General features: G+C 45.2%; 1 protein-coding gene across 1 annotated transcript in view; it reads left to right on the top strand.

The window, feature by feature from the left end:
* SORL1 (sortilin related receptor 1) overlaps positions 1 to 15,744 on the top strand; it is a 162,666-nt gene that overhangs the window by 127,269 nt on the left and 19,653 nt on the right. Inside the window, exons 33-40 of the mRNA XM_081241421.1 lie at positions 4,452 to 4,583; positions 5,967 to 6,093; positions 6,253 to 6,422; positions 9,755 to 9,867; positions 10,108 to 10,212; positions 10,903 to 10,975; positions 13,721 to 13,803; positions 15,165 to 15,261. Coding sequence (XP_081097547.1) covers positions 4,452 to 4,583; positions 5,967 to 6,093; positions 6,253 to 6,422; positions 9,755 to 9,867; positions 10,108 to 10,212; positions 10,903 to 10,975; positions 13,721 to 13,803; positions 15,165 to 15,261 — 900 coding nt within the window. The remainder of the gene's footprint in view (positions 1 to 4,451; positions 4,584 to 5,966; positions 6,094 to 6,252; positions 6,423 to 9,754; positions 9,868 to 10,107; positions 10,213 to 10,902; positions 10,976 to 13,720; positions 13,804 to 15,164; positions 15,262 to 15,744) is intronic.

The following is a 15,744-nucleotide window of genomic DNA, read 5'->3' as shown; positions in this document are numbered from 1 at the left end:
AAAATCCTTCACTTCTTAAAAGAGTGAACAAAGTGGGCCTTTGGGACATTAATATAACAGGGCAGATTGATCCAACACTTACCAAAATAATAGTAGGAATGTCTGAGCCAGATAAGTATAGTAAGAAGAACATTAAACATAATTAACAAAGAAGAAATGAAATAGGAGCTTCCTCTTGGGTGGGATTAATTCATTAATGGGTATTTTTGCGGTACGCGGGCCTCTCACTCTTGTGGCCTCTCCCGTTGCGGAGCACAGGCTCCGGACGCGTAGGCTCAGCGGCCATGGTTCACAGGCCCAGCCGCTCTGTGGCATGTGGGATCTTCCCGGACCGAGGCACGAACCCGCGTCCCCTGCATCGGCAGGTGGACTCTCAACCACTGCGCCGCCAGGGAAGCCCCATTACTGGGTATTCTTTAAATAAGTTTCTTTAGCCTGTTTCAAATCTGCCTTATACATAAGGATGTTGCTTGGTTAAGGGTCTTAAAATCAAGGTGTACTCTATCTACAATCTTCCTCAATCCATTAATCGGATAACCCTATCAGCAAAGGAAATGGATTAGCGTGACATGCCTCTTCTTAGAGAAGCTGGCCCCTGAAAGCCACTACATTCTGTTCTAAGTGCCCATTAATCATTTGTTTAATAATCAGTTTAAGAATTTTGGGAGATTAATGACAGCCTTATTCCCAGTTTCTAAAAACTATGTTCTCCTTTTTAAAATATTGAGACATGTTTCATAAAGAAACCTCGGACATCCTCCAGCTTTACTGTTCAGCTGTTCTTTGATTATATTTTACCACATTCTTACCAAGCAGAGTAATTCTGTGATGGGGATCTTGGTATTTTCCAAAACAATCCCCTCTGAGCCTGGAGTCCTTCCCTGACTCTCCTGTATAAAGTCCCCGTCACTCTCTTACAATTACTGCCTTTATGTTTCTTTGTAGCTCTTATCACTATCTAAAGTAACATATTTGTTTGTTGACTCATTTGCTGTTTCTCTCAATAGAAGGTAAACTCTATGAGGGTAGGTCCTTTGTCTGTTTGACACATCACTATATCCTTAACGTCTTGAATAGCAGCTGATTCATGGTAGGACCTCCATAAATGTTCACTGGATGGATGGATGGATGGCTGAATTCCATCTTGCGCCTCTGAGACTGTTCACTAGTAGTTCTCAAACCTTTTCTAGATGTTCTAATGCAGTTTTATATGTAACCAAGCCCCCCATCCAAGCTCCCCCAGGCAAACCAATTTTTTGCTCAGCAAATGATAGAACTGTATGATACAAGGATTCTCCAGGGGATGGGGGATTATAATTTGTAAAAAGCCTCACAAGTGGTTTCAATATTTTCCTTCTCCCATTGAGAGTTACTATATTAGGGTATTCTTTTAAAAAACTGAATTCTGTACCTCCATCCTAGAGACATTCAGAGAAGTCTTCATCCTTCTTTCACAAGGAAACTCATCAGTTGAGGACAGCTGTTATATTCTGCCCCCACCTCCCACTTCCAAACCCTGTATCTTTTCATCTCTAGTAAAAGCTCCCAGAATCCTTTACCTGTTCCTCTTGACCATCCTGGTTGCTCTTGTGAGAACATTATCCAGTTTCTCTACCTACATCTCAAAGTGTGTTTTTCAGAAGTGGATGCAGTGCTTCAGATAGAAAACAGGATCACCTTGTTCTAGAACAGAAGTCCTCAGTGCTGGCCAGTTCTGATGAATCACTGTGGAGTCTGTAAATACGACACACGCCCAGTGTCATGTTTCTGCCTCAGTAGCTTTGGGGCAGGTCCTAGGAATCTGTATGTTTTAGACGTTCCCCAGAAGACTATATTAAAAGAACCACTGTTGTAGATTCTCTACTGTCGGATAACCACCATGGTTTAGTGGTCTGTTTGGATTTCTTCTAGTATGGATAGAGTCATTGTATGGAACATTGTGTGTATATTTCCATGGGGTGGGGAGCACAAGCTAGGGGGAGTCTGATTCTGAGTCCCAGTGGAGAAATTACAGTTTGAACTCAGGAAACTGAGGTAGAATCCCAATGTAAGATCTGGACAAATCACAATGTTTCAAGTGTGTATTAGTTTCCTATAGCCACTGTAATAAATTACCACAAACTTAATGCCCTAAAATAACACACATTTATTATCTTACAGTTCTGTAGGTCAGAAATCTGATAGACGTCTCACTGGCTGAAACCAAGATGAAGGCATGGCTGAGTCCTCTGAAGGCTCCAGGGCAGAATCCGTTTCCTTGCTTTTCTCAGCTTCTAGAGGCCTCCTGCCTCCATTTTCAAAGCCAGCAACATTCTGTCTCTCTGATCCTTCTTTGGTCTTCACATCTTCCTCTTTGACCACAGCTGGGAAAGGGTTTCTGCTTTTTTAAAAAAATTATTAATTAATTAATTAATTAATTTTTGGCTGTGTTGGGTCTTCGTTTCTGTGCGAGGGCTTTCTCTAGTTGCGTCGAGTGGGGGCCCCTCTTCATCGCGGTGCTCGGGCCTCTCACTATCGCGGCCTCTCTTGTTGCGGGGCACAGGCTCCAGACGCGCAGGCTCAGTAGTTGTGACTCATGGGCCCAGTTGCTCCGTGGCACGTGGGATCCTCCCAGACCGGGGCTCGAACCTGTGTCCCCCGCACTGGCAGGCAGATTCTCAACCACTGCGCCACCAGGGAAGGCCCAGGGTCTCTGCTTTTAAGGGCCTGTGTGATTGGATGGACCTGCCCGGGTAACCCAGGCTTAAGTCCTATGTCAAGGTCTTTAGCTCAATCACATCTGCAGAGTCCCTTTTGCCTTATAAGGTGACTTTAACATGTTCCAGGGATTTGAATATGGACATCTTTGATGTGGAGGAGCAAGAGTGACTTTAGAACGTCTTTACTGGTGGGGTCGGGTTCTGATATAACTCTCCCTGTCCAGGGCTGAGCAGGCAGTTGTGAGTCTCTATAATGAAGGCCCAAGGTACCTGAACCAGGACCTGGTGCAGACCTACCTGGGGTGGCAGATGCGGTTTCTGTAGCCATTCTCATCTTTCTTCTTTTTAGGATCATTTGCAGTTACATTGTCATCGCTTCCTTTTTAGAGCCTCTCATGCAGTTTAAATCTACTTTCCAAACTGGAGAGAATATCAGATTATGGTTTCTAGCCAACGGGTTGCATAACTCTTAACTCATCAGTGAGTGCTCTTTATTTGCGTTATTTCATTGTCTGCGGAAATACTTTGAAAAGCTAAACAATTAAAAAGACTACATACAATAGACATGCCTCTACTATTGTGATTCATCTCATTACTATTAGTCTCACTCAAACCAGAAATCAGAGGGTCGTTCTGGACTGCAGACTAGCAACAGGAGCAGATGATTAGGAATAAGTACCGCAGAGGAAGAGCAGCACCTCGTGGATGCCTGCTCTCAGGCGTGTTCCAGGTACTTGATCTCACTGGGTCTTGTAGACACAGTAGGGATGGAGTTGTCACCCCAGTTTTTTTTTTTTTTTTTTTTTCTTTGCGGTACCCGGGCCTCTCACTGTTGTGGCCTCTCCCGTTGCGGAGCACAGGCTCCGGACGCGCAGGCTCAGCGGCCATGGCTTACGGGCCCAGCCGCTCCATGGCATGTGGGGTCTTCCCGGACCGGGGCACGAACCCGTGTTCCCTGCATCGGCAGGTGGACTCTCAACCACTGCGCCACCAGGGAAGCCCTCACCCCAGTTTTATACTGGGGAACTGAACTTGGGCACTACAGGCAGACCTCGGAGGTTTTGCGGGTTCTGTTCCAGACCACTGCAATAAAGCGAGTCACACGAATTTTTTGGTTTCCTGGTGCATATGAAAGTTATGTTTACACTATATTGTAGTCTGTTAAGCGTGCAATAGCATATGTTTAAAAAATAACGTACGTGCCTTAATTTTAAAATAGTTTATTGCTAAAAAATGCTAACCATCACCTGCGCCTTCAGTGAGGTGTAATCTTTTTGCCACCCTTTTGTAACATCAAAGATCACTCATCACAGAGCAACATAATAAATACAATAATAATGAAAGAGTTTGGAATAGTGTGAGAATTACCAAAATGTGACACAGAGACATGACGTGAGCAAATGCAGTTAGAAAAATGGCACTTGCTCTGCCACAAACCCTCAATGTGTTAAAAAACGCAATTATCTGCAAAGTATGATAAAGCTGAGCACAATAAAACGAGGTGCGCCTGAATTAAACAGTAAGCTCAGGCTCATACAGAGCAGGATGTAAACCCTGATTTGTTTGACGCCAAAGCTCTGGCCCTTCCTGAAGGCACATTCCCCTGGTCAATGTCAAATGAAGAGGGATTAGCAGGCCAGCGTGGGGTCCCCGCCACCCCCATCCCGAGGGTCTTTTGAAGCAGAAGCTGATGAGTTCCCTTTTCCCGAACACGATAAACCTTTGGTGACCGTGGCCCCTCGTGTGTTGCAGCCACGCGCAGCACCCTGACCTGCACAGGCCAGGAGTTCCGGTGCGAGGACGGCGAGGCCTGCATCGTGCTCTCCGAGCGCTGTGACGGCTTCCTGGACTGCTCGGATGAGAGCGACGAGCGCGCCTGCAGCGGTGAGTGTGGCCCCCCAGGACCCCGGGCTCACCCTCGGCCCTGCTGAGTAGGCCCTGAGGTTGAACCCTCTTGAGCTCTTCCTCAGTCTGAAAATGCAAAGATTCTTGCTCACTGTTGGAGCTGCAGGTGAGGCGAGGCCCAGTCCCGCCTCTGATGCAGCCTCCAGCTCACCTCGCCGCTCTCAGGGAAATGTTGGTCTTAGATTGGTTGTTTTTGGTTTTTTTGGTTTTTTGTTCTGTTTTCTTTTGCTTTAGTCCTTGTATTGGTACTTGGATCCTTTTATTTATTTATTTTTAAAATATTCTTTTCCATTATGCTTTATCACAAGATATTGAATATAGTTCCCTGTGCTATACAGTAGGACCTTGTTGTTTATTCATCCTATATATAATAGTTACATCTTAGAATGGGGTTTTTTTGAGTTTAAATAATGATAATTTTAATCAAAAAATACTATGAAATTATAGTATCTAATTATGAAAAATTAAGTAGTGTCTTAGAATTATGATTTGCTTAATTACAGTAGTGCATTCTATTATGCAAATAAAGCAATTTAACTTGATCTTTCATAGGAGTTTTTTTTTAATTTTTATTTTATATTGGAGTATATTAGATTGGCTTTGGAGGGACATCCCTGTGTCGAGGCATCGTTGTTCCCACAGAGCGTCAGGCTTTGTGGTGGGGTGAACTCCATCCTTCTGTCTGGAATGCATTTAGCAATCATTTGGGGGCTGCTATAACAGTACCACAGACTGAGTGGCTTAGAAGCAACAGAAACTCATTTCTCACAGTTCTGGAGGCTAGAAAGTCCGAGATTGAAGCACCAGCAGATTCGGTGGTCTGGTGAGGGCCCACTTCCTGGTCCATAGACAGCCTGTCTTTTCTGTGTCCTCCCACGGTGGAAGGTGTGAGGGAGCTCTCTCGGGCCCCTTTTACAAGGACACTAATCTCATTTTCAAGGACTCCATCCTTATGACCTAATCATCTCCCAAGGGCCCCACCCCCTAATACCATCACATGGGGGATGTGGTTTTCAGCATATGGATTCTGGGGGACACAAACATTTCAGTCTGTAGCTGTAACGGATCCTGCCATGACATTGTCTTTGGATTTGTAGCATTCTCTGTTGAGAATCAGGCTTAAATCAGTGCAGACAAGGAGGTGAAATGCAAGGAGAAAGACCATGCTTGGAAATTTAGGAGACCTTGGGAGAGGTTATATAGGAAGGTCTGAACTCTTTTTTTTCTGGAGTGTGTTAAGATAATGGTGGTGGCCTGACCACATCACAGTAGGTCTGCCTGAAACCAAGGAACCTCTTGGGTCCTTTGAAATCCAAGATTTATAAGATATCAATTTCTCTTTTTTCCCCTTGCTCTCTCTAGAGGAATTAAATGTATACAAAATACAGAATCTTCAGTGGACAGCTGACTTCTCTGGGGATGTAACTTTGACCTGGATGCGGCCCAAGAAAATGCCCTCTGCTTCTTGTGTGTATAACGTCTACTACAGGTGGGTCCCATCTTTGCCGTGGGAGAAAATGATGTTTCTGTTGCCACCGGATGTTCCATAAACTCAGTGTGTGCTCAGAGCAGCTCTTTTTGACAGATTCAGACATCTCAGCCACCCCATGCTGCTTTGATGTGATGCTATCTTTGTTCTCTTGGCCAGGGTGGTTGGAGAGAGCATATGGAAGACTCTGGAAACCCACAGCAATAAGACGAACACAATATTGAAAGTCTTGAAGCCAGACACCACGTATCAGGTCAAAGTCCAGGTCCAGTGTCTGAGCAAGGTGCACAGCACCAATGACTTTGTGACCCTGAGAACTCCAGAAGGATGTAAGTGCTACAGCTTATTTTTAAGAGTTTCCCAGGATGCTCAGGAGCGTGGGAATAAAAGTACTTGTGCTTCCTATGTAGCTAAGTTTTATGGTCCTGGCTGAGTTGTTCTTATTATGTCACTTTTTTTTTCAATACAATTCTTTTTATTGAAGTATAGTTGATTTACATTGTTTTAGGTGTACAGCAAAGTGATTTAGTTATACACATATATATATGTATTCTTTTTCAGATTCTTTTCCATGATAGGTTATTACAAGATATTGAATGTGGTTCCCTGTGCTGTGCAGTAGGGCCTTGTTGTTTATTTATTTTATATACTGTAGTCTGTATCTGTTAATCCCAAATTCCTAATTTATCCCTCTCCCCCTTTCCTCTTTGGCAATCATACGTTTGTTTTCAATGTCTTAAAACGATTTTTTTTAATTGAAGTATAATTGACCTACACCACTGTGTTAGTTGCAGGTGTATGACATAGTGATTTGATATTTCTATAATTACAAAATGATCACCATACATAATGTTTTTCTGCCCACCATTGCTCTCTTTCTACCTCTACCTTCCGTCTCTAGGTATTTCCCAGTATTTGGTACTTTGGAGATCATCACTGTTAACGCATGAGACTTGTCAGAAGTATTGTGGGTTCATTTTAAGGAAATTTACCAAAACCCTTGGGTCATAGAGAGTCCCCTAGTTCTTTCCCCTTCACAGTAGTTGTCAGTGGGTGACTCTGCTTATTCCCGTGATCTTTGCTCCCCAGGTTTTGTGAACTTTTCATTTGCAGTTGCCATCAGAACCATGTTTACATTTGGAGATGTTAATATGAACTATGTTTATCTTAATATGCGTGTAGATGGTTACACGTAAAATATTTATAGATATGTGTATGTGCACAGGTTGGTACACACGCATATTTTTCTGCTTTGTCAACTGAGAAGGCCCAGAAAAACTTTAATAGCCTTGAGCATACCTGTCATTCAGATTTAGGTTTCTAATGCCTTCTTCAATAAAAGGACACAGGGCTCCTTGAAGAAATGGCCAAATCCAGGCCTGGGGCAGGAGATCTACAAGATAAACCTGGAGCATCTGGTAGTGCCAGAGTGTCAGGAAGTGCTTACTAAGTGAAGTAAGTCAGAAAGAGAAAGACGAATATCACCTGATAACACTTACGTATGGAATCTAGAAAAGTGATACAAACAAACTTATTTACAAAACAGAAATAGACTCACAGACATAGAAAACAAACATATAATTACCAAAGGGAAACTGGGGGGAGGGATAAATTAGGAGGTTGGGATTAACAGATACACACTACTAGATATAAAATAGGTAAACAACAAGGACCTACTGTATGGCACAGGGAACTATGCTCAATATACAGTGGAAAAGAATCTGAAAAAGAATATATATATCTAAATAAACTGAATCGCTTTGTGGTGCACCTGAAACTAAAACAACATTGTAAATTAACTACAATTCAAAAAAAGAAAAAAATTAAGGAAGTGCTAAACAAAACAAACAAAAAAGAATCTATGAGTTATGACTTTGTTAGAATAACATTTGTTCAGTAGAGCAGAGAGAGTGTCAGAGAGTCAGCAGAAGCCCACCAGGGAAAGTGAAATAGAGAAGTTTATTACTCCCAGGTTCTGAAGGCGGTATACGCGTACCTCAAGGGGCCACGCAGGAGGTCAAGGCAGGGTGCAGGCAGAGAGCAGCGGGACCTGAGGCACACGCCTTTTTTAGGATTTGTGGGTGGAGTGCTGTGGAGTTCCTGGGCTAGGGCTGGTTTGGTGAATTCACACCAAAAAAGGGGGTTTTTGTTAAACTTCTTGGGAGTCTTACCTAAGGAGCACAAGGGGGAAGGTCCTGGGAGGTGGGAAAACTTTATCACAAGGGCCCTTGGGGAAGTCACGTTAGGGATTTGCATTTGCTTGTGACTCTTTGGGCTGTGATCCAGGGCTTGCTTGGGGGCTAATGTCAACTTAAGGCCCCCTTAGCCTATTTGTCTAAATAAAATGGATGCTGAGGCAGCAATACCATGGGCTAGCTTAGCTGAACTCTAAGTGGAGCCATTTTTGAAATATCCCATTCGTTGATCTTCTCTCCACAGACGGTAGCTGAGTCCCTACTACTGCTCAGGAATTAGGTTAGACACTGGAGAATCAGATGAATAAGACACAGTTCCTGCCCTCCAAGGGCTTGCAGGCCATGGCTTGTTGATGAACATTCATTGTATTCACTTGCCGAGGCTGCCATAACGAAGTACCCCAGATTGGGTGGCTTAAACCACTGGCATTTATTTTCTTCCAGTTCTGGAGGCTGGGAGTCCAAGGTCTAGGGTTGGTTTCATTCTGAGGCCTCCTTGGCTAGCAGACGGCCGTCTTCACGTGGTTTGCCCTCTGTGTGTGTCTGTGTCCTAATTTCCTCTTCTTATAGGGACACCAGTCATATTGGGTAAGGGTCAATGACCTCATTTTAACTTAATGACTTTTTTTAAGACCTTATTTCTAAACACACATTCTGAGGTACTGGGGGTTAAGACTTCAACACCTGAATTTGGGGTTGGAGGTGATACAGTTCAACCCTTAATATTCATCTTCAGCGGATTATCAGCATGAATAACTGCTGTGCAGTCAGAATGAAGTTTGACTGGGAAGCACTGTAACTGGTTTCTATGTGGTTTCTAGTTGGGTCCTGAAGGCAGTCGCAAAAGGGGAGATCCCGAAAGGTCGTAGAAATGCCAGCACTGAAGTTTTTAAGGAGCCTACTTTGAAGGGGGTCCCTTCATTTGAATTTAGAAGTTCTGTGCTATTAGAAAGTAAGTCTTGGGACTTCCCTGGCGGTCCAGTGGTTAAGACCCCGGGCTGCTACGGCAGGGATCATGGGTTTGCTCTCTGGTCAGGGAACTAAGATCCTGCACGCTGCGCGGCGTGGCCAAAAAAAAAGAAAGTTTTATTTCTTTGTAGCCACACCAGTGGTTCTCTGGTTGTACGAGAGTTCAGGACAGCAGACGCCGTCCTTGACAATTAAGATCTCAGCGTCAAAGCCCAGGGCCAGTGGTGACTTAGCCCGCCCAAGTGATTCTGTCCTGCAGCCCCTGGTGAGCCCCCGGCCTGCATCAGACTCGCTGAGCCGTGGTCTGATATGTGCAGTCATTAGATGTGTGATGAATACAAGCAGGCCTTGCATTCTGGAGGAGAAGAAAGGTGTTCTAGGGGATAGGTCCCACTGGCAGCTTTGGATTCTTTCTCGTCCAAGTTTTGAGCTCAGGGAAATTCCTCCAGTTGATGAGTATGCAGATGGATTTTAACCCTGAGTTGCCTCTTTTCCAGTGCCAGACGCCCCTCAGAACCTCCAGCTGTCGCTCCACAGGGAGGTGGAAGGAGTGATCGTGGGCCGCTGGGCCCCTCCCGCCCACAGCCACGGCCTCATTCGGGAGTACATCGTAAGTCCCTCTGGCAGCGGGCTGTGCGCGGGTAAGTGCGGGAGATTGCCGGGGCTGGTAGGGCAGAAGCATGTTCTGTGTGACAAGGACGTGGTTTGCTGTCACCTTGTAAATAATCATCCATCCTCTGGAACGTCTTGCATCTCACCTTCTCCTCTCTCTGCCTGCCTCCTTGCAAGATGTCGGGATGCCCAGACCTTTGGTTACCTGTCCATAGTATTTTTTTTCTCCTCACTTCAGGTGGAGTACAGCAGGAGTGGTTCCAAGATGTGGGCCTCCCAGAGAGCTCTTAGCAACTCGACAGAAATAAGGAACCTACTGGTCAACGCTCAGTACACCGTCAGAGTGAGTGTTCGCACGCGTTTTAGCCGTCCAGGTGGTCTTGGAACATGGGGAGATGGCTGGCCTTTCATGAGAACTCCGTGCCTACCTTTGTGAGATGCTTACTCGTGGTGTGCTCAGTACCCAACCTGTTGCTCTGGAAGCTTGTCATTTCTTTCAGTCTCATAAACCAAGGCCACAGAGAACTTGAAATCAGACTTTGCTCAGATAACCAACAACTGATGGTAATGCAGCTTTCTTTACCTGCTTTTAACCCAGATATTCTTCTGCTAGTGCTCCAGCTCCAATTACTTTTGCACCCACCTCTTTTCTGCTTATTTTTAGCTGCAGGGAGATACAGAGCTATGATAAGTAGCATTTATAAAATGATATTGTGGGCTTCTTATGAAATATATTATCAACATCTTCAGTAGAAAAGAGATTTTGTGCAAAACATGTTTTGAGACCATTAAGTGTATACACAGACTCCTTCATAATTTCAACGCTATCACAGTTCCCTTTACCCAGGTTCCCTCCCGTTGTCTCTTTCCCTGTCTTGTTTCAGTTGCTGGGGCCTCTGACTATCCTGAATCCCTCTGTGTATAATTTCTTCCACCCTTATAGCCAAAGCCTTACCACTTTAGCTCATTCGGGATTCTTACTGTGTGGTATGTTGCCTTTATTTCATACTAATTCGCACTCTTGATTTGAAAGGTGGCTGCAGTGACCAGTCGGGGAATAGGAAACTGGAGCGATTCGAAATCCATTACCACCATAAAAGGAAAAGGTAAATGATTCCAGCATCTGCAGATTTAGAGAAGATAGAATAACCCTTTGGAAGTAACGTTCAGTGTGACTGGAAAATGAAGAAGCAGAGATCAGAAAACTTCACACAGCCTCCCTCTCCCCGACACACGCACTCTTGTGGGCGTCTCCATAGTGCTTTACACACGAAGTCTTTTGGGGCGACTGTTGAAGGTATTCCTCCTTCTAGAACTGAGCATTTGTTATAATAAAAACATACAAAGGGATTTCCAGAGGCCTTCATGCCCTTGTTCTCAGGCACAGTATCCAAAATAGAAGGTAGTCCTTCCTTCCCAGCCAAGGTAAAGATGATCTTGTCCATGGTTATTTGTGGTGTTTTTAAGAGGGTGCCATGCTGACACTTGTTACTGCCCCAGGGGCACCGACCGACGATGCTTAGGTGGTAGTTTCTAGTGCTCGAGCTGATCGGAGTCACAGCTTACGACTCGCCGTGGACCTGCTCTGCATACACCAGCTCGTCTCGTTGAACCCTCAGAACAACTATAAGAACAGATAAGGGACTGGAAAGGTTATGTCTCTTGCACGCAGTCAGTCAGGTGACAGAGCTGGGATTGGAACCTCATCTCTTGAGCCCAGAGCCTGTGCCCTGAACCACTGTACCACCTGCTTGCCGGGCGGGGCTCCTTGCCTTGCACACGTGCCTCGAGGGTGGTGTCGGGTAGGAGCTGATGAAATAGTGGATGAGTGAGTGAATTGAAGCAAGTGAAACGAAGGCTCTGGCACTCTATGGGAGACGGACCAGCCTCGTCTTCCTGATTGTAGCTTTGGCGCTTGGGGCTTTCGTCTTTGGATTGATGGGTGTTAAAGCCAGAAGTGTCGCCTGGAACGTGCTTGGGGGATTATACTTTAATCTGAGCCTGTGAGAAATAGGCTCTGGGTCATGGAGAGTCACTGTCTGGTCACCTGTAAAATATGGTGTCGTTGAGATCAGGACAGGGGCAGCTAAACTTAGTGAAGCCAGCCAGTCTGTGGAGCAGGGAATGTGTGGGTATTGGAAAAAGTGTACCGAGTTCACACACCCCGAGAGTTTTGATTGTGGTATTATTTTCCTCTACAAAGTCAGTCAGAACAGACTGACCATACATACTGAAAAGGAGGGACATTGGAAGGTCATCAGAAAAACAGGTAGTACCTTGAATTCCTCGTCATAAGTCACACCTGCATTTGGAAATCTCAGTGGGGGGTTGCTTCTCTTAAACTTCCTTAATATGATTTTGAGGATGAACCCCAACTCCTCATATGTGTGTTGGTTAGGGCATGTGTTAGGCAACTGTGTGCCAAGTCAGAAAGTGTGAGTTGTGATCTATCTGTGACCTCGTGTCCTAATAAGGTAAGAAGACGGTACAAAACAGTGGTGGCGTCACCCGGAATCACCACCTTCCTTAGTGAATGCAGTGGATTAATTATAACAGCAGTGAGAAAAGCCACCATTTTTTGAGCACTGCTTGCGTAGTAAGCACCATGCGGGTTGTTTTACATGAACTGATCTCTCTTAATCCTTATCAACCCTGTGAGTATTCTTAGGCTCATTTTGTAGCTGAGGGAACTGGGATCTGGAGAGGATTGTGATCTGTCCCCAGCCACCACGATTATAATCCAGGTCCGCTTTACAGCAGCACCCGAACTATTTTGCCCTGAGCTGGCTGCCTGAAACTCCTAATGTCCTTTCTTCTTCTGGTTACTGTGTTTTCCTCAAGCCCACTTTCACTGATCATCTGGAGAGACTCCTCCAGATTTTGATACCTCTCTTTGCCACAAAGTCTTAGGCACTCCTTTGAGTCTCTCTTGCCTTGCCAGTATAAGAGGCATATGTGCTGAGAGTCTCATACACAAGCGGCCATTTAAATCTTATCTTGTGATGATGCTGATTGCATCCAACCCTCTTAGATTATGCCTGGCAGCACACTGTCAGGTTTCTGGTGGGTAGACCTTCACAGTGACCAGCATGATGCTCACCACTTGAGCCAAGAGGGGTCTTTTCTCTCTGCTGCCCTCTCCTTGTCCCCTCGGCTCGCAGCTTGAGCTCTGATCTTTTTGAGAATGCCAGTGGCTCATCAGTTCTTTAATCTGTCGTGGGAACGGGAGAGAAAGGGAACTGTAGTTGGGTGCCAGGCACTTGACATGCGTTATTTTAGTGAATTTTCCCACTTCTGAGAAGTACAGGGGGCATCTTCAGGCTTAACGAGGACAGGTGACTTGCCCCAGGTCACACGGTGCTGTGTCTCGACAGGAATTTGAACTCCAGTTTGTGAGACTCCAGAGCCCAGATTCTTTCCATTTTGCCACACGCGCATTTACAAGTGAGGACTTAAGATTTAGCTTGCCGTCAACCTTCAGAAAGGACTTGAGCCCTCTGGGAATTTGTTGGTGCCAATACAGGTGGCTCTCAGTGTGATCCCTGTACCTTTCAGAACCAGGCTGAAGCTGGGTTAATGAGGGACATTTACATAATGGAACTTTTCTGTTCGACCTAATTGCCAGGATAGCTGACTGAGCCAAGATAGTTATGTGTTCACCAGGTAACTGTGGACCTAACCTCAGCTTCAGGACAACAGTGGTAAAAGGGAAGAGGAGAAGCAGCCAAAGAAGTGCCCTTTCTTCCCCAACTGAAAGATGGCTTTGTCTCTTGAGTTGAAAACTGTCGAGTCCTGCCTGCTTCCCTTTTCATCACCTGGTTTCTCTTTTTGAATCCCTTTTTTGTTCTCAGTGATCCCAGCCCCAGACATCCACATTGACAGCTATGGTGAAAATTCTCTAAGCTTTACCCTGTCCGTGGACACTGACATCAAGGTAACGTGGAAATTTCAAACCAGCGGTTGGGTGGGGCTTCACTTTGCATGGGAACCAATACGACAGAGGACGGGAAGATTAAGAAAAATGAATGACTTGATCCGGCAAAGCTCAACTACCACCCCTAGGTTGGTTCCTCCCCCCACAAAGAACAACGTGAGTCTTCACATGTAATTATTCTGCCTCAGCCTGGTGCCTTTTTTTTTTTTTTTTTTTTTAACCGTATAATTAAATGGTTCACAGCTACAGTGCAAATAAAGAGTTGGTGTTAACAGAATATGTATGCCCTGTAATTTTCAGCTTTATTGGATTTCCTGGTGCTGAGCACTAATGCAGAGGTTCCCAAGAGTGAGTCTTAGGAGACAGTCAAATACCTCGGAAGCATATCCACTTAGATCCACCTAATATTCTCCCCTTCTAGCACCTTCCTCCCCTCTGCTTGGTCCATCTGCTTGACCAACTTCACCGTAATTATCTGTGTCCCTTTGGTTTCTCAGGTTGCCACACACCTTTCATGGGGTTCTTTCTCGTCTGTCTCTCCTCACATCCCTCCCTGTCTGTGAAGCTGTGGTTGGAGCAACAGCCTGTGCCATTGACTGAACTACAGTTTGGTGTCATGCCCTTGGCTTCAGAGACAGCTGATGCCAGAAATGACCTTGTGTAGACCTTGTCTCTATAGTCTTTGCTCTTGAAAACATTTTAATTTGGTGCCTTGGCCAATAATTTTAAAGACCTTTACATCAAATCCTTCTGTGAGCTCAGAATTTGGAAAAGGTAGTCTTTCCTGACCCATGGGTATGTTTGCTCCTATTAGACAAAAGAGATTGAAGCAAGCCCCCTTTGTATTGACCTCTTGGCCTTGACTGCAAGGACCACCTGAGCTAAGATGGATCCTTAGTTACCATAATCTAATTACCTTTTCAATGTTTATCCTTTCTGCCTTTTTTTTTTTTTTTTTTTCCGGCTGTGCCACGCAGCTTATAGGATCTTAGTTCCCTGACCAGGGATTGAACCCGGGCCCTCGGCAGTGAGAGCTCAGAGTCCTAACCAGTGGACCGCCAGGGAATTCCCTTCTTTCTGCCTTTTTAAATTGGTTCTTGTCCTTTTATTATTTATTAAATTTTTTGTCATTGAATCTATATGTTGTATTATAAATGGTCTCACATTTCTTTTTAGGGGTAGGAGGGAGTATAAGTATTCAATGATAGCACAAATGGAACTGGTTTAAGAATCCAAAGAACTAGCCCGTCCATTGTAAGAAGGGAGATACCCGAGGACCAACAGAGAAGATCTTCCTTTAGTGTCTGGTGAGCTCTGTGAGTGTGTTCTGTTCATGTAACATGCCTCTTGCTCCTTGGCAGGTGAATGGCTACGTGGTGAACCTCTTCTGGGCGTTCGACACCCACAGACAGGAGAAGAGAACGATGAACTTCCGAGGAAGCATATTGTCACACAAAGGTAACGCCCTCGAGCTGGTCGGTGTGTGAGGAGGAAGGCTAGACTGATGCTTTCCTGGCAGTAGAGCTTGTGTGGGGCGCCGGGACAGGTGGGGGGTCTTCTCTGCAGCCATTCTGAGTGGGCAGGCGTTGTCCATTGAAGATGCTGTCAGTGACTCCTGAGTCCAGGTGAGGGATCCATTGGGTGGTTCCCCAAATCCCCTTCTAACCTGTTGTCTCTTCATGGAAGTTGGAGGCTTAAAAAGGAGGAAACGCTGGAAAGAAGCCAGGTTAACCTTCTACAGATGCTTTCTGCCTCCCAATAGAGAGAGTTCCTGGGTTCAGTTACCTGTCTCTCTTTTTACTTCCCTGGTTTGCTCCTTCTTTGCTGATACAAGGTAGCGCAGGGCCTGCTGCCTAATTGGCGTTCAGTAAACATTTGTTGAACGAATGGACCAACAGACTGAGCGAAGGAAGGAAGGAGACAAGGAAGGAAGAGGGTCCA

This window comes from Mesoplodon bidens (assembly GCF_964165515.1).
Source record: "Mesoplodon bidens genome assembly, chromosome: 7".
Lineage (NCBI taxonomy): Eukaryota > Metazoa > Chordata > Mammalia > Artiodactyla > Ziphiidae > Mesoplodon > Mesoplodon bidens.
This window is presented reverse-complemented; position numbering and strand designations above follow the sequence as displayed.